At 36.9% G+C, this 18,981-nt stretch overlaps 1 protein-coding gene across 2 annotated transcripts in view; it reads right to left on the bottom strand.

Moving 5' to 3' along the window:
* DENND1B (DENN domain containing 1B) overlaps nucleotides 1–18,981 on the bottom strand; it is a 179,664-nt gene that overhangs the window by 120,306 nt on the left and 40,377 nt on the right. For both annotated transcript variants that reach the window (XM_067300776.1, XM_067300775.1), the window contains exon 3: nucleotides 8,413–8,456. In XM_067300776.1, the coding sequence (XP_067156877.1) occupies nucleotides 8,413–8,456 (44 nt within the window). The remainder of the gene's footprint in view (nucleotides 1–8,412; nucleotides 8,457–18,981) is intronic.

The following is an 18,981-nucleotide window of genomic DNA, read 5'->3' on the forward strand; positions in this document are numbered from 1 at the left end:
AATATAACCTTGTGGTAACAGAAGCAGGTCGGTGACTTTCACAAAAAAAACAAAAACAGCAGACATACAACAAAATGTTTTCCCCCCCAGGAAACATGCAATATACATTCACAAATATGCAATATACATTCACTTTGTAACTGGCTGCACCTGTTCAGACCTTGTGGCTCCCTGTTACTGCATCTTTGAGACTACTACTCTACAACTTCATGGTGGTGTTTCTGCATCTGAGCACTCGTCAGCCACTTCAGCACAAAGTCATTCAGCACAGCTTAGACCTCTAGCATAGAATAAGTCAACTTGGCTAACTTTACACTTAAGGAAGGGAAGGAGCTCTTAAATATATAATTTCAACTGCTAAGAAGAGAAGGAGGCAGTTTCCAACAGGAAGAAAGGAAGGACAAGCAACTGTTGGTTTGTCAGATGCTGTCAGCTACATTTTCAGCCTCTTTGCTTAGATCCAGAAGAATGAATCTGCCCATGGCCAGGGAAGACACAAATCTAACCCAAGTATTCACCACACTTACTGAAATTTAACAAAATCTTGTTCCTCCCTCACGATTTCTCTACAAATTGAATGAGGTCTTCCCTCTTTCTGACTTTAGATTAGTGCAAAATTCAAGAACTGAGACCAAGTATACATAGTAACTTCAGAGACAAGATGTCAACCAGTTAATATGCCTAGTTTTATTACTGATTGCAGACAAACTCAGCACCTCCACTTAGGGAAGAAGCAAATAAAGGGAATCTACTATCCAAGGTATAATTGTTCACAGTGCTTCGAAAATTTATGCAGAAGTAATGAGTACCAAAAATAATTACATTCTGGTGGATTATTATATTTCCATTCCTGATCACCTGGCTCGATCTGCTTCTCCTTTGCTTATTCCTCGTCCATGATCCCAAACCACGTATTCTGGACTCCTTCACCTGCTGGTCTAGCCACAAACCAACCCTGCCTAGTTCTCCCTGCTGCTGGCAAACTCCTCAGCCTCTCCAGTTCCTGATCTCAAACTGATCAGCCTCTTTCTTTGGGACCGGAGTGCCCTGGTTCACTGATTTCAGTGTGTCTGGAATATGGCATCTGAGCCCAGACACTTTCCTAATGTAAGTAATATGTAAAATAACTTTAATTTTATTTAACAAAAATATAAACAAAGTATTGGCAGCGACACTTCAGAGACCTGCAGCAGTAACAGTGAACCAATATGCCTCAAATGTTATCCTAGTTCTGCAGGAAACAACATCAAGAAAGGCAGAGTGAGCCAAGAACCAGACATACGATGCAGGAATATTACATCCAGCACCTAATATGAAAAGAAGCTGCAGTAGCTAGCACATTCCTCAAAGAGCAGTGGTAAGCTTGGAGCCACAAGAGCAATGCTGAAAGTAAAACAGAGGCAACATAATGAAGACCAAAATAGACTGCAGGAACTAAGCATGTAGATGAGAAAGTATATGGAAGTAGAGACTATGGAATAAGGTGACATTAGACTGGAATAGTCTGAGGGCATTTGAGGTCAATCAGCAATGACATCACATGCGATAATTTGGCAGGCTTTCTGGAAGATGTTCCAAATGATTGTCATCCCCATTTCAACCATGATTTAATATTTTCTTCTTTGTCTGGCACATTGCTGAAGACTGTAGGAATAAGCCAAACCCCTAAGTTATTTTCTGTAGGCTGATACAGTATAGCTGAAGGACAGTCAAATATTAATACTGTACTTATTTGAACAAACATAGAAAAGAATTTCTACAAAACGTAGTCCCCCAATATCACAGCTGTATGACAAAAAATGGCTAACATATGCATACAGTCTATTAAAATGCACATAATTTGTCTCAAAATGAAAACATATCTAACAAGTAATTCCATTCATCTGGCCCTTTTTCACCCAGCTTTAAGATATACAAATGCATGCCTTTTCACCAGAACACAGCAGCTGCGAATGAAAAGGAAAGCATTCAAATGATCATTTTCACATCATATTCCATCGTCTTTTCACCAGCTTCTCCCCCAGTCTTTCTTTGAGCCTCATTCTGTTACAAGAGAGCTGCTTTTTAGATCAATTCATATTTCCATAATCCACACTGCTGTTTCTCCCTCTCCTCCCCAGGGTGGACTAACCCCTGCATCCAGAACTATGGCTTACAACTGTCATTAAGACCTATAACAATAACAAGATAACAAAAGAGCTGGTAGAGATGAGGCTAGCCAGTACCATATGCTGATCAAGTTCAACATTTTTAACTTAAAAGCTCTATAAAACAAAACCATTACAATCCTGAAAACAAGTATACCTGAAGCTGCCACCTGTCCTCAAAATTTCAAGAAAGTTAATTTTTTAGCCTTGGGCTTCTACGTATTTTGAGAAAACAAGTCTCAACGAATTATGTTCTTTGTTGGGATGAATAAAAAAAATTTAGAATGTATCCTGGAATATTTACATCTTGAATGTTTTAGTGTCTCAGCGATCCTGGGTGTTACCAACATGTCTAGATGAGTAGTTATTCCATAGAATATTTATCAAAATAGGACAGACATTTTTCATTGAAACAATGCAGTCAGCAACTTGCTTGTATTTAAAAACATGCCTTAGAATGTTTTTCTGCTGATACTCTACCCCTATGATTTGCATACATGGAAAGCATTTCATCTTTACAGATATGATATTCTTCAATATAAACAGTGTGTATTTAAAACATGATGAAGACTAAAGTGTCAATAAATCACAGGAAACTATCTTAACCTGAGAAGGCTTATTTGGAAGCAGAAAGTTACCATTATCTCAGGCGGATCAATCATTTTCCCAAAAGTTACACAGGACTTTAAGTCCTTAAATAACCTTAAATTGAAAAAAATCAAGTATAACATTCAGACAAAAATAATTTTGGAATGCAGCAAGCTTATTAGATTGACTCCTCCTTTCTCACACCCATGTACTCAAACACTAATCAAACTTGTTAATACACAAAGAAGAAAATTCCAAAGTGTCCCCTGCCTTTTAAGAATTGATAATGAAAATAATAAAACCAAAGCAAGTACCTATCTAGTTAACATAAACATTTGAAACGTATTTAATGCCTCATTGGAATAAAAGAACAAAGCCATCAAATGCAAAAAGACAGTGAGGTGCAACCCCTAACAGCATGCCTGCAGCCTTGAAAAGAATGTAAACAGTCTCGTACCTCCCGAGTTCACGCTGCTCTCCTAGGAGAGCACAGAGGAGCGCAAAATTATCACAACTGGCTTCCACACATTATTTCAACTCAGGCAACAGACTTCAGTTGGCTTCTTAAAATCCAGCTTTTTATAAGTACTCTACTATTTTTTAAATCTTACAGAAAAGAATATGATCTCCTTCATATTACACTTATTTATATAATTGCTGCCATAATCCATGGAATTAAGGATTTCATCCTGCAAGAAATAGAACACTTGGACTCCAGTATGACATTCATTTAAGCTAGGCTTAACTGTCAATAGGCAATTTAGCCCATGTACCTTAGTGGTACTATACATACATTCAAAGTAAAGTATGAGATCGCTGCTTTGCTGAGGGAAAGTTGATGTACTTAGTACTTCACAGGATTCAGCCCTTAAACAACTGATATTTATACAAATATGTTTGTGCATATATGGGTGTATGTATATATATGGGTGTGTATGTACACACATATACACATATATATCTTGCACAAAAATCTGATAGATTTATATGTATATAAATATCAGGCTTTAACAGTTGGTTCACTACAGGATAAGGAGTAAGGTTTATTGTTCACAGGTCATTGGTGATTTTTGCATAATGTGCTATGGTAAAAATGAAAATGACATGTAAAAAATGAGCTAATAACAAGAAGAACATTATAATGACTATGTATAAAACAGTAGAGATGCCTCACATGGAACGCTATGTTCCTTATGGTTACTCACAGGCAGGGTATGGGAAAGTCTGACATGAAAAAACAGATGGCTTTCCTTAGAAAGATGAGGGCAAGAGAAGACAGGATAAAATATGCAACCTAGCTAACAATCTAATGCAGAGTCTCTCTTTATTAATCCACACCTTCAGCCAAGAACACCTCGTCGTATCTCATATCACTAAAGTGGCTTCTCCCAAGAATGTCTCCTGCCTTATTAGCCATTAGAAACGTCTTTCTGGTGAGATGGTTTTCACCAGCAGATAAGGGGCAAGCTACAGAAAGAAATTACTACGTGGTTACATGACAGAAGGGTAAGAACTATCCAAAGGACCACTTTTTCCATAAACCACATATACCATATAAGTTGGCTCTGGCCAACTTACTGCAGACAGAAATCACTTTGGACCAATAACCAGTCACATTAAAAGGCAACTAAAAATCTCATATAGATTAAAAAAACAATATCCAAAATTACTGTAATAACTAATTTTGCAAGAAGCACTAGACCTCACATGCTTCAAAGGTTAAGACAACACAAACATTAGAGGTAAGGATGATGCCTAGTTTAACAGACAAAAAAAAACCCTAGTATTTTCTTTAATCCTTGTCCTATCTTTCATAAATACAAACATTTAAAAAGTAACATACACTGAGGTTTGAAAGTCTAATGCATCATAGTAGTAAACTGAATTTGTAATTACAAAGGCTTTTCAACATGCTATTTATGGCACTACCATACACACTGTGTACGTGTACACATACAAACTGCCTTTATCTGTCTTATGGTAAAGAATCAATCCACACGTTGGTGTCCAAGGCCATGACTACATACTCACTTTAACAGAAACCGGCACTGTCGCCGAAGGAGCCACAAATTCTTTCCAGCGCTATCAGCACTGTCCTGCTGCCCTTTCCTTGTGCTGACACTACTACTTTTCCCAGGAATGTTTTAACCTGAAGCAACTCAGAGCTTAGGTAATTTTATTTTAAGAAAAGCTATGAATAGAGGCATTCCAGGGAAATTTTGGCATGTTTGACATTGATAGGACTTCTGCCATTGACTTTACTGGCATGAGAATACAGCCAGAATTACTAGATCTCTGCAGGGTGACACTATGAAATTACAACATGCGTACTCTGCACAGACATATTTTATTTTAAACAATTATAAAGTTTTCATTTTGTAAGCAAAAGTGTTGTTTTAATCTGGTTTGCTTCTTCAAAACACTTAAAAACATACTTCATTTCTAAGAACAACTAGATTTTTTCTTCCAGAAATTACAGCATTATTATTTTTTCTGTATAGAGTTCTTTTCAAAAATGGGCTTGCAAGGCTAAAATTAAACTCCAATCTAAACAGTCTGAATAAACAAAATGGGAATCTCAAGATGCTTAAAAGCATCTTTTATCATAAAAATTTCCCTGAATTCAAGGGGAATTTTCAATACACCACAGAATTGTGCTTGGAGGCATAAACATTCAAAAATATATTTTTAAATAAGGAATATTCCATTAAATGGCTACTCTTCATCCAGATGTGAGCTCGAGAGGAGAACCATTCAAACTGAAGAGCTACACATGCTCAAATCAAGAACCCTTAAAGTTTTTCTACAGTGGTGAGATTATTGGACATTTGACATTGTCAAAACCATTTTTATAGTGGCGATTCCAGTACAACTGTGAATTATAAAACTGTTACCTTAACAAACTGATTAGCTCTTTTGGCTTTTGGGGTTCTTTTTAATAAAGTCTTTCTCTGGAATAGTACTGTGGTACTTTGTACTTAGAACTCTTCTCACCACAATTTCATTGTTTACTTGATGATTTTGAGAGTCACTAAAAAGGTAATTACTCACATCATCAAAAGAAAAGTTTTCTGAAATACTCTTAGCAAAGAGAGGTATTTTTCATTTCCTTCATTGGAATATTTTATTTTTCATTAACATTTCTTGTTTGGGGGTGGGGGGGAGATTCCCCCTTCTTCTTCTTGTTCTAGCATTTAAAGAACTATCAGCTACAAAAAAAGGCATTGACCTGCAGTCTGGGCAGAGCAGAAAAATCCAAAATTTTGCAAATGCTTTGGTGGTACCAAAACTACAGCTTCATGTTTTCTTTACTTAATGGACTCAGTACAAGTGATTTTGACAAAACACTATTTTTTTTTCTTTTTTCCTGATCTTGCATAGTTTCTACAGGGTCCAATACAGATAAAATGTTTTGCAAAACTAAATTTTGCATTTGCATTCTCAACATCTGAGAAACAGGAGACAGAAAGAAGTATACTGCATAGCATAAAAGAAAATGGCAGCCTAAAAGAATAAGAGGTGTATGGGAATAAGTAAGCATTGAAAAGTTGAAAAGTACTGAGAGGAAGAATGTGAGAAAGAGGAGGAATGTATCAAAATGGCATAGACAAGTTTTCTTTGCATTATGAAAGCAACAAAAAGGTGACATGATAAACTGTAGAAAAATTCAGGAAGAGAAGAAAATATTTTGCCACTGTTATCACATCACTGTGCAAACAGACAGCCCTTAGATTTTAGGAAAGATGATTCTTTGGGATACATCCAAAAACTAACTCACACATTTTACATTTAAAATAGAAATGACTGGAAAATAGGAAAAGAGAATATTCTTTTTTGGTTTTTTGAAATATTCTCCCATCAAACTTCATTGAAATTAACCTTGATAGCTTCAGTAAGCTCTCACTAAAAAAATAAATCAGTAAGTCTGATGAAATTCAGATCTCCAATCCAAACCTACCGAGTTCAACACACACACACTGAAGGTTTTTGCTCATTTCACTGAACTATTTGGCTCTAGGCCTTGCTATAGAAGCAGTTATATATTCTTTTCAGATCCACTGATTATAATAGCAAAATTTCCTTTGCAAAAAGGAGGGTTAAAATGTACTGTTTTCCAGAAGCACTGCTACTATCCTTTGCAAGCAATTTACCTGAAATATCAGATTCCCCACACTATTGAGACAGGTATAAGTACTGTTTTTTCAGAGCCCAAAGGCAGATAAACTGCCTGAGGTACTCTTGTTTTTATAGATTAGCTGTGTCTATTGCATCTTTATATGATTCCCCTCCAGTCTTCAGTGGGCTTCATCTTCTAATCATATTTCTACACCAGCTGTTCATTGAATAACCTTCGACTTACTGAATAAGCTCCCATTTTTCTTCATACATAATTTCTCAATTTTTTTTCTTTTTAGATCAAGTCTTTCTTAGGGAAAAGAAAAAGAACAAAACAATTCAGAAAAACAGAATTTAAATCATAATGAAGATCATTCTGCACCTCAGAAAATTATCAAAACTTGCTGGATGTCTAGTTAAGAACACCTAATAGCAGACTTTGCTCATATACCATTTATCAGTATCTTATAAGCAGCACATGCTTCTGACTGATGCTATTCCCTAACCAGACATCCTACCTTCTATGTTTGTATATTTATTCCTTTCATCATGAACCTCCTTACAGCTGTCTTTACAGAATCTTGTATTATTGATTTCAAAAAAATTCACCAATTTATCAAGATCTACTGTTCAAAGATATTTCCAGGTATCTATTGTGGTGACATTGCTAATGAAGAATATGTTTGACTCAGTATCAGTCTAAAAAGAAGAGAAAAGACAGACATTCAGAGACATTTATTCTATTAAGTTTTTTTTATGTATTTCTCTTAAAAAAAAAAAAAAAGTATTTTCATAGAAAAAAATCACAAAGCTGATAAAATAATCAATTTGAATAATTGTATTCTTTTCTAGTATTAATAACTTTAATAAAATATTCTACCCCAAAGATCTAATTAATAGCTTTGCCATTATTACAAATATTGAAATAATTCTTCAGTCCAGTATGTATAAACTTACCATTGAGGATTAATTATAGATTAAAAACTAGGGTTTCTGTGCTTTCAGAATCAGTAAGTTTCAATCACTGTCTTTTATAAGAGTCTGACTTTTTTTTTCTCCTCAAGCAAAATAGCTAGGGTATCACTAAAATAATATAAATTAGAAATATAAAATTGTGCACTGTAAAATATTAAGGAACAGAACTCAAATTTTCTGACATTAAAAGTACATATCCAACCACTTGGAGCTGTTCAGCTTTTTGTTTTTTGTTAAACAATTTATTACATTAACATTCGGCTTCCTAAGATTAATTGCAAAGATTTCTTGATAAATTTACCATATATTCAATCTTAAAACAGACAAAGCCCCAACACTTTCAACAGAACCATCTAATAAAATACTCTGTATTAAAAATAAGGTGATACGGAGAGCTAGAATTATATATAGTGCTTCAAAACTACTATTGCGTATTCCTGTCACAAATGCATTCTAATTACCAACCCACCAGTTGGGTGAAGACTTCCTTGCTGATATCATTAGCATCTGCCTTTCTACAGCTGAATAGGAGAGCTTTTTTATTATTATTCTAACATAAAAAAAAGTTCAATCTCATGTTTCCAACCTGGTCTCCAAAGTCCTCCGGGAACTTCCACAGTACCACTGGATCTGTAAATAATTGACAGACAGCATTAATCAGAGGCAAAGGAACAGAGTATTACAGTCAGAGTACATTAATATTAAAGAGAGGGTCAGCTTAGCTTCAGCTTAGCTTCAAGCATTGAGGCAAGTGGAAAAATGTATCTAAAAACTAAGGAAGATATTGGATTATTAAAAAGACCTATTTCATATTTATGAAACTATATGTTTATTGTTTTACATACAATAGGAGGTTATTATGTACTGAACTACTTTCATATTTAACTTTTCCTTTTAGCCTTTGAGTAGCTCATTTTTAAGTAGGTATTCAATTTTCATATATCAATTTAATTAAGAAATTATGTGTTAAGAAATTTCTTTCCATTCACAGAAGGAAAGATGTAAACTGAAAAAAAAGTGGAAGAAAAAAAAATCTATGAGGTACACAAAAATGCTACTTGTAATTTTAAAGAAAATACAAATATAACGAAAAACCTTGAGAGTACTGGTTAATCCACTTGAGTATTTTTCCTTTTCAAAACATTTAAAACCAGCATTTCAATTATATCTTCAAGTTTTCATTAACCTATTCTAAACTGTAAATTATCAAACAATGAGGATTACTTAGGCTATACATTAGCCCACAATTAATATTATTTTGTATGTATCTAGAACAATAATCTGAACCATAACTTTGCAACCAAAATAGAATGATACTCTTTATCTCCCTGGAGCTTTTAATCTCCTATGATATCTTCCCCAACTTCTAATATTAAACTGTATCACAAATATTCACTAAGCTTCACAATATCACTATATAATAGATTAGTACAACCATTTTTTCATATGCTAAAAATGAAATTACCTGTCTTAATAAAAGTGAAAAACAAGTCAGTGTCAAAACTTGGATTACAACACAAGTTCGCTGGTTTCCACTCATGTTCTAGCCAAAGTTAGGCAAATACTCCAGATACTTATTACACTGTGGACTACAGGTCTAGGTGCCAGAGGGCAATGAAACAAATGGAGAAACTTGCAAGTGAGAGTCAGGAGAAACGGCCTGATGACAATCCCAGCATTTTGGCTACCTCCAAAGTTGCTGGGATTCCTGTCTTCTGAAGAGACAAGATCTCTGAAACGTATTCAGATTTCCATTTTTCACATCACTCTCTAAAGCTAGCACTGCCCAACAAATCAGAAACTTCATTCTTACTGCTGTATTTTACCCTAGAACTAGAGAGTTCTTCACTTTTGGCAAGGTAGGGAGGTTGCAAACTGAAGCTTTAAGGCTTTAAAGGAGAGGAAACAACATCACTGATGATATTTTCATTCCCAGTCACTGACTGCAAACTCTACTATTCTAGAAGCAGCTTCCAGACCTGAATTTGCCCCTGGACAGTGCAGAAGACGCTGAAGACTGAAGCAAGGTATTCCTCCTGCCTTCTACTCCAGATGTTAGGCTAAGTAAACTCTGGAAGATACATTTTGAACATGTTGCAAAATAACATCAGTCAACACAACCTAATTTAGGTCTGCCTTGTTAATTTGTCTGGCTGAGAAGGAGAGTCAAGCAGCCATATTTTTCGCTCCTGCTAACATCTGGGGAGGGTTCTACAGTTATTATTTATGAAAGTCCACATATCCTGCAGAAGGAGTTTTCTTCCATCTACTATAGGGAACAAGAACATTTGGAGGCAGATAAGAAACAAGAGAAAAATGCAATGTTTATACTTAGTGTGAGCAGCATTCAGTATAAAAATATATTGAAGAGAGGTAATAAATACAATCATCATTTAAAAATGGAAAAGCTTCCCCCCCCCAGGATGTTTTTGGCATATTTAAATCACAAACATATCTGTATAATGGCCAGATACAACAGGAGTTTGGAGAACTATACCGCAAAGGACTTCATATTTGCATTCCAATTTAGTATCGTGAAAAAATGTTATTACAGGTAAACAGTGACCTCATTGATAAATACACAGAGCAGCAAGCATGCTAACAGATATCAAATTCTGAATGTCAAATAATTTATAAGTTACTTGCTAAAAACCACCGGAAATTGTGCAGAATCAAAAAATATCTTAAAAGTGCTTGCGTAGCTGAGGCCATATGTCCACGAATGCTTCAAGCACAAATTTCTCTGCAAATAAGCAATCCCACTGTACTCCCACCACCAGCTATTTGTTCCTGTTCCTCTCCCTCATGCCAGTGCAGATATTTCTGCGGCTATACAGAGAACCAGATCAGAGAATTAATCAAGTTCAAACTCATCTTTTGGATTTTTTCAGATTAGTGTCAGCTAGCCACAGACTTTGGCTTTTGTGCCAGAATGCAGAAGAAACAGCGGGGATGGGAAGTTGTGGAGGGAAGAAAGCAGGACTACTTCACTGGGCAGCAATGGCTTAAGCATTTGCAAATGCTTAGAAACACAAGCTGGTTATTAGTTACACCAATTACTATCACCCATTTCTTGTTCAGAATTTCTGAATTCTAGCTCTACCATCTAGAGGTTGCTTCTACTGAAAAATTGAGAGTGCCAGTTTCTGTAAATAGGGGCACTGATCAACTTGCAGGAGGCAAGCAAGACGCACAAAGCACCGCCAGGAACATGTTCACTTTGAAAGCTCTCATTTGCTTAAGAATGAAATGGGTCACATTATTTTGGGAGATGTTAAATGAGTGACACAATCAATGTTTAGTATATTGAATACTTTAGCAACACAGTAACAAAACTAAAGGTTTATTTTTCAACACTTTCAGTTTGTAAAATAGTTATTATATAAACTTCTAAATTTAAAATAAATTCTGTAATTTATTTCTTTCATTGTTCTTCATGGAAGTATAACCATTAATCTTTAAAAAGAGGAAATACATCATAACAGCAAAACCTCTAAGTTTAATTTTAAAAGGTCACAATCAGAAACACAGCATAATCTTAGAATTAAGTAACGCTTGACTCTAACTTATTTTTCTTTGGTCACAAAATGCAGAATATCTTCCCATCTTAATGACATCAGTGGAGTTAAACTGCTTTGCACAACAGCACCCTTTACCTATTGGCAACAAGATAAGCTCCAGTAAGTTCTTTTAGTGCGCTAATATGCTAACAAATATAAATCTTGTGACTGTAATACAGCATCCCTCTCATTTCACTATCTTCACTTCATATTAGGGCTCTCTGATATTACTTTCAATTCTCTCACTTGAAAAAATAAAAGCCAACAACTTTAAAGTAAATGCCAGTTCACCGAACTACAGGTATAATACCATTTATTTTCTTTCTCTGTGTTTTTCTTTGAACTTAAGATGAAAAGGCGTAATAAATCATGAGAGGATAACTAAATTCAGGTAATCTAAAACAGCAAGAGTAATTCTCTGAATATTCCTTCCTTAAAAAACAGCCAACTATCAAGAAAATATTCCTAACTCAATTTTTAAAAAAAATCAGTGTTACAAGTAAAGCAAGAATTATACACCTCTAAAACTTCCCCAAAAGCTTTGAGCTGAGTCTTGCATTTGTTATTACTGGCTTTTAACTGGTTATTTTAGTAGGTACTTGCAATAGATTTATTAAGTAAGGAAATCAGATATGACTTATGCCTCAAAAAGTAATTACTATATTCTATTCCTTCGCTCTCTGAAACCAAATCCCAATACCTATAAAAAGCCTTAGGATTTTATGAGAATTATCTGAGTCCAGGTTTGGGCTTTTTACAAAAGATTTTGTTTGTTTCTGCTTTTGGAGCTAGACTCAGACAGCATCTGACACATCTTTGTGGCAACTTCTCACAAGCACTGCAGAAGAAGAAACAAAGGGTACTGATTTAGAAAAAAAAAAAAAAAAGAGAATGTATAATCCGATTCTGCAACTTTATGCACTTTATCTTCAGATTTACAAAGACTGAATTTTCTTTTCCCTGAGGATTACTTTCCAGATACCCCATCTGATCTGGCAATGTTAGGTCAATTTTATGCCGATTTTATGGGTGAGAGGATGAGAATTGTTCAGAAATAGCTGTTGCTACAGCCAGCTGATGAACTACTGATTTTCTCCTTGTTTTCCATTTCTAACAGACTTAGGACACATGCTAAGTATCAATTCTAAATGTACTGGGCAAGAGGAAAATGTTAAGTGCACACCTAAAATAAGCACATATGCCTGCATGTTGCACATGTAAACATATATATGCATCTACACATACATGCACTACTTCTTCCTATGCCTACTGCAGCCAGGATAAACATTTCTTACAAACATACACACTTAGCATGTGCTAAAATACTTTAAAACTCCTTTGTTATATATCATACAGCATTTGAAAGCGTATCTCACAGGTATGAATCTCACAAGCATATCTCACAATGGATGAATGGGTTGCACAGTATATATTAGCATAAAACTATATATTATTTACTAGTTTCATGTATCTTTTTGAGCTGTAAGCAACTAATGAAACGTTTATATATATATATACACACACATACATATAAAAATATATGTATGTATGTATGTATGTATATATTTACTGAGAGAAGAATGCTGCTCCTCATCCTTCAAGAATGAGGAAGATCATTGTAACTGCTACGTGGTTGCAATAAGCTACATGATAGAAATTCTAATTTTTAAAAGGGAGCATTTTAAAAGGGAGCATTTAAGTAAAGGTCATGAGTTTTAATTAAAATTTTGCTATAATGGCATTTTTAGTTTAATGATGCAACTAAAGTAACATTGCATATTGTCATTATCCAAGTCTGAAAAGTGAATAGGAAAAAATGCTGGCATGGTGCTTTGGCTACTGAAAAAAACATTTTATTTGAAACCTTATTTCACATGTTGTGTCCTTTAACTCCATGTTTAGTTTAAAAATGTGAGGAAGGTAATCAATTTAGAACAGATAATCCAAAGTTATAAAAACAGGAAAAAATACCCTAGATATTGTATCTACTTTGAAAGCACCTTTATACCATAAAAACTACAATTTCTAAAGCCTCAAATACTCCTATTTAAAGAGAGACTCTTCTTTATAAGCAAATTTAAAAAATAATTGTTTTTCTTTATTGCTATATGAAGAGGCAGTATTTCATTCTTGAAGTTTCATCATAATCACATAGCAAGCTACAGGAAAACAAGAAGTCTGCCTGGTACAAGAGGAAGACAGTAACACAGTAGGTTACAGTGCAATCACTTTAAAAAAATCATTCCCTGAGGCTTCAATCATTTAAAGTATGCATGCATCTGAACAAATTTGCTCTGCAGACACCTAAAATATAAATAGTTTCAGTGAGTAAATTTTGTTCTTAGATTTAGAAATAAAAAGTTAATTACTTTGCATTTTAGGAGCAGCTTAACAGAATATACTTAACTGAAAACAAGTATGTCATGATATCTAATATATATTTTACATATTGTGAATTCACTACATGCAGTGAATTATTTTAGTGAATTATATTGTGTGGCTCCCTACCAACCTATATTGTGACTAGACAAGTCTTTCCCTGCCACCCTCAAAGTGGATTCTGGTAAGTGTAGCTTGTGCTCAGGTGTTTCAAATTCTTGATAAAGAGTCAGAGCTTTGCCTCTCCAGAGGAGGGCCAGCCAGGAAGTCCAGCTGTGCCGGCCATGGTGCCCAAGGGGAGGAGACCTGGCAGTAAGGGCTTAGAGGGGACTACACTGATCTTGGCAGTAAGTGTGGGCAGAGACGAGAAGGATACTCAAGCAGCAATAGAAGGTTGTGTTTGGACCTAGTGAAAGGGGAATAGAAGGGATAAGCATTACTTTTGGTTGTGCAAGGATAGTACGGTGTGTGTACCACTTGGAAGTACAAAGCGAGAAGGGCTTTGGGAAGAGATGTGTGGGAAGGGGACATACACAGCTCAGACAGGAGGAGTAACTGTCCTTGAAGGGAGCAGGAAGATGAGGGACAGGAGCAGCTGAGTGTCTCTCGGACTCCTCTCCGGCAGCAGGGCTCAACCATTCCCAGTAAAGCCTTCCCCCCACCCCTCCTAAAAAATGGCAGGTTGAGCCTCAGAAGCCTCCAGAGAGAAAGCTCTATTATACCTCTTTGAAATAGTTGAAACATAGCAAACAATTTATATATATATATATATATATATTTGGTTCTCTATCTCCATACACACATCGTTCAAGAGGATGCGGTCCATAGTCTAGTACTGGTATGAAAAGCAGCAGTTGCCACAAGACTTTAAGAGCTCCAAAAAGATTCTAATGCGAGTGTCCACTTTCCCCATTTTGCCAGACTATCACACCCTTCTGTATGTGAAAGATGAGCCAAGTCCAGTCTAATTTGATCAAAATTACGTATCTAGTCAACATAAGCAGCTCTGCAAAGTAGTACATATTTGCTGCGGCCAGCAAAAATTTCATGCAGGATTTTCCTTTACCAGTCAAACAACTCTATACACTATTTTAATGGAGAAACTCCCCTCCCTATTCTATCCCCCCCCACAGGCCAACAAAGACAAAAGACCACAATGACCCCAGTCTCCTCCTTCAAAAGGGTGTGTTCCACCATCTACCCCAGTGTGCGATTTACATTTGTTACCATAAGGTCAAACCTAGCTGCCTCACAGAGGTGGAAGAAAGTGTGAAGCTGTTCACAATTAAGAAACAGGACAATGAATTCCACAGGACTGCCTGAACGCCAATGTCAGCTTCCAAAATCTGTTTCTTACTGGAGGACACTGCTCCCACCTATGAGGAAAGAACAACAGCTACTGCACAATATCGTATCACTGGAGAAGATTCCTGATGCTAACCTGCAGTTGCAACAAAGGTTTTCTAGCAGAGCTCCTTTGAGCATGTGATCCAACTGGACAGCACATCCTTAGATGCAAGATCACAATTTCCACTCTATTCGGTGATCCCACACATGGGGTACCACTGGTCAGTGGAAAACAGATCAAAACAGCTGCATGGTGTCAGAGCAGACGAAAGGCTACAGCACTACAACTGAAGAGATAAAGACCTAGGAGATGGGGAGAACAACTCATTATGAGAATTTCCGTCTCTGAACAAGTCCGATAATGAAATAGTAACAATCACCTTTTTGACTGCCTAGTACATAGTGAACCTCACTGTTCAGGACCATCACAGGTATGAACGGCAACCTCTATTAAACCCTAGAGATTTTGTCCTCGCATGATTACCTATTCTAATCCTCCCATCTTTTCAAGGCCGCCTGTTCTAGCATTTCATTCTTACCATTCAAAAATTCTCCTTAAAAATCTAACCTGAAACTTCCCAAATGCAATTTAAGCCCCTTATTTTCCATGAAGAACACTTTATGCCTTTTCTCCTCCCAGAGGTCTTTTACATACTTAAGAATTCTCTCTCCCCCATAGTCTTTTCCTTCACTAAGCATGCTCAAATTCCTTCAGACTTTGTACATCTTTTTTTTCCCCCCTTTTTTAAGCTATCATTACTGCCCTTCTCTGAACTGTCTCCAAATGCCCTACATCTTTCCAGAAATGTGTTAACCAAAACTGAAACAAGTATTTCAGTCAAGACTTATCAATGCTGAACAGAACGAGAGGATTACTTCACAGCCATTTTTGGCTATGCGGTTTATGAACTGCAGCACTATGTCAACATTCAAGAAAAAAACAAAGCAGGATGATATTCCTCATTTGTGTTCAGGCATAATTTGTTACATTTCCTTACTGAGAACTGCTACTTAGTCAGTTGTTCTGCTTCTCATACTCCTGATTATCTCTGCTACAGCGCAGTACGTCACACTTGTCCCAAATGAACAGCATTATATCTTAAACAGTTCCCTAATTTCTTAAAGTCATTTTGAACTTTAAATACACTCTCCAACATTCCTGTAATCTCTAACAACTTGTAATATTACAGCAGGAAATGCAGTACTAGCTGAATCACTGGTCTGCTCCTATTTAACAGTTCTGAAGAACAGAAAAGCTTTTTCTGAGCCCTGGCAGACAAAACAGAATATTCTCAGGCAGTAATAGAGGGAGGAAAGAGTTGAGTTAACTAAACCATTACTAAAGAAATAGTTCCATTACCTAATCCTAAACCTTGAAAACAAACATATTTTAGATAAAGTTAACTAAGAGAATTCTGGATGTTCAGAAAAGAAGTGGCCTCAAGGTCCCAAAACAAACAAAACAAAAGCAAAAGCAGAGACTGACAGATATGCTGTACCAACACATTCCCTTCACAAAATCAAGGCGCTTAGGCAACGGGATCAACGCATTAAAGACAAGGCAACACAGATCCTGAAAGGTCCTTAGTTTTACCATGCTGCCAGATCCAAAAATGGATTCCTGCAGCAAAGTTTGAAGGATCCTGTATGAAAGATTCTGTACTTCAGAAAGGCTTTTGACACTGTCTCCCATAGCATCCTCATAGACAAGCTCAGGAAGTGTGGGTTAGATGAGTGGACAGTGAGGTGGATTGAGAACTGGCTGAATGGCAGAGCTCAGAGAGTTGTGATCAGTGGCACAGAGTCTAGTTGGAGGCCTGTAGCTAGCGGTGTCCCCCAGGGGTCAGTCCTGGGTCCAGTCTTGTTCAACTTCTTCATCAATGACCTGGATGAAGGCACAGAGTGCACCCTCAGCAAGTTTGCTGACGATACAAAACTGGGAGGAGTGGCCGATACGCCAGAGGGCTGTGCTGCCATTCAAAGAGACTTGGACAGGCTGGAGAGGTGGGCAGAGAGGAACCTCATGAAATTCAACAAAGGGAAGTGCAGGGTCCTGCACCTGGGGAGGAATAACCCCATGCAGCAGTACAGGTTGGGGGTTGACCTGCTGGAAAGCAGCTCTGCTGAGAAGGACCTGGGAGCGCTGGTGGACACCAAGTTAAGTATGAGGCAGCAATGTGCCCTTGTGGCCAAGAAGGCCAATGGTATCCTGGGCTGCATCAGAAAGAGTGTTGCCAGCAGGTCGAGGGAGGTGATTCTCCCCCTCTACTCAGCCCTGGTGAGGCCACATCTGGAGTACTGCGTCCAGTTCTGGGCTCCCCAGTACAAGAGGGATGTGGCACTACTGGAGCAAGTCCAGCGAAGGGCCACAAAGATGATTAGGGGACTGGAGCATCTCTCTTATGAGGAAAGGCTGAGAGAGCTTGGCCTGTTTAGCTTGGAGAAGAGAAGGCTGAGAGGAGATCTTATCAATGTGTACAAGTATCTGAAGGGAGGGTGTCGAGAGGATGGGGCCAGACTCTTTTCAGTGGTGCCCAGCGACAGGACGCGAGGCAATGGGCACAAACTGAAACACAGACACTTCCATCTTAACATGAGGAAAAACTTTTTCACTGTGAGGGTGACAGAGCACTGGAACAGGTTGCCCCGAGAGGTGGTGGAGTCTCCTTCTCTGGAGATATTCAAAATGCGCCTGGATGCAATCCTGTGCAATGTGCTCTAGGTGACCCTGCTTGAGCAGGGGGGTTGGACTAGATGATCTCCAGAGGTCCCTTCCAACCTCAGTGATTCTGTGATTCTGTGATTCTGTGAAATGAAGCAGTCTTCTGTGTGAATTTTTTCACCAACGGGAGGCTGCAGCTTCATGCACACGTCACTAGGTACAACATATGGGACTGGGGAATTTGGCTTATCACAGTCTGATTATTTTTGCATCATTCATGATCTTGTAAGTCTATCTATAAACATTTTTAAATAATACTTTTTATTACAAGATTTAGAAAAGAACTGAGTAAGCTCCTGAGTACAAAGTTTAGAAGCAGATGCAACTCTCAGTCCTGCAAATTCTTGGTACAAGTCTGAATAGAGACAAGCACAGAAAGGTTTCTTGAGGGGCCAAAAATTAAAAGTACAGTACACCTGATACAAACTTAGAAAAATGAGTCACATGCAACACTTCAAAAAAAAAAAAGTTTTCAAAAAGTTATAATCCTGAACTTTTCCACAGGAAAAATACAAGCTAGTATGACACATATTAAAAGAGGGGGGGAAAAAAAAAAAATGCATCTCCTCAGTTTAAGTAATTCTTCTTCAAAAATCTATTCCTATAGAGCACATCATCCATATTTTTAGGAAAACCACTTCTAAAAAAGTTGTAACTTCTGTACCAAACAAGAAAATATAAAAATCACATTTCTCATGCTGGAGTAAATTAGAAATTTAGTGCATTCAGAAGTATAAAAGATAAAGAGGGAAAGTTTACTGAGTTGTAACTGTTCCAAAATTTCAGGAGGAATTAGATAAAAGCTAAAAATATTCTTCCATACCGTCATACCGTATAAGCATAATCTAAAAATACAACAAGATAGCCTAATTAGCACACATTCAAGTTGGTAACGGAACAGAAATTACAAACACATGCTGAGAAACATCATCTCAGGTAATTCTCTTGATAGTAACAGAGAATAATTTCAGACAGTAAAACACAATTAAGGTAAAATGAAACAGATTAAGTAGTTCACTATTCTGCCTGCAGAGGTGGAGTCTTTAATCCCTGCATTTTTTTGGTGGTGGTGGTGTGGGTTGGGGTTTTTTGGGGGTTTTTTTTGTTTGTTTGTTTGTTTTAATCAGAGCAGGATAGACAAAAAAAA

The sequence above is a fragment of the Apteryx mantelli genome, chromosome 8 (assembly GCF_036417845.1).
Source record: "Apteryx mantelli isolate bAptMan1 chromosome 8, bAptMan1.hap1, whole genome shotgun sequence".
NCBI classification, from domain to species: domain Eukaryota; kingdom Metazoa; phylum Chordata; class Aves; order Apterygiformes; family Apterygidae; genus Apteryx; species Apteryx mantelli.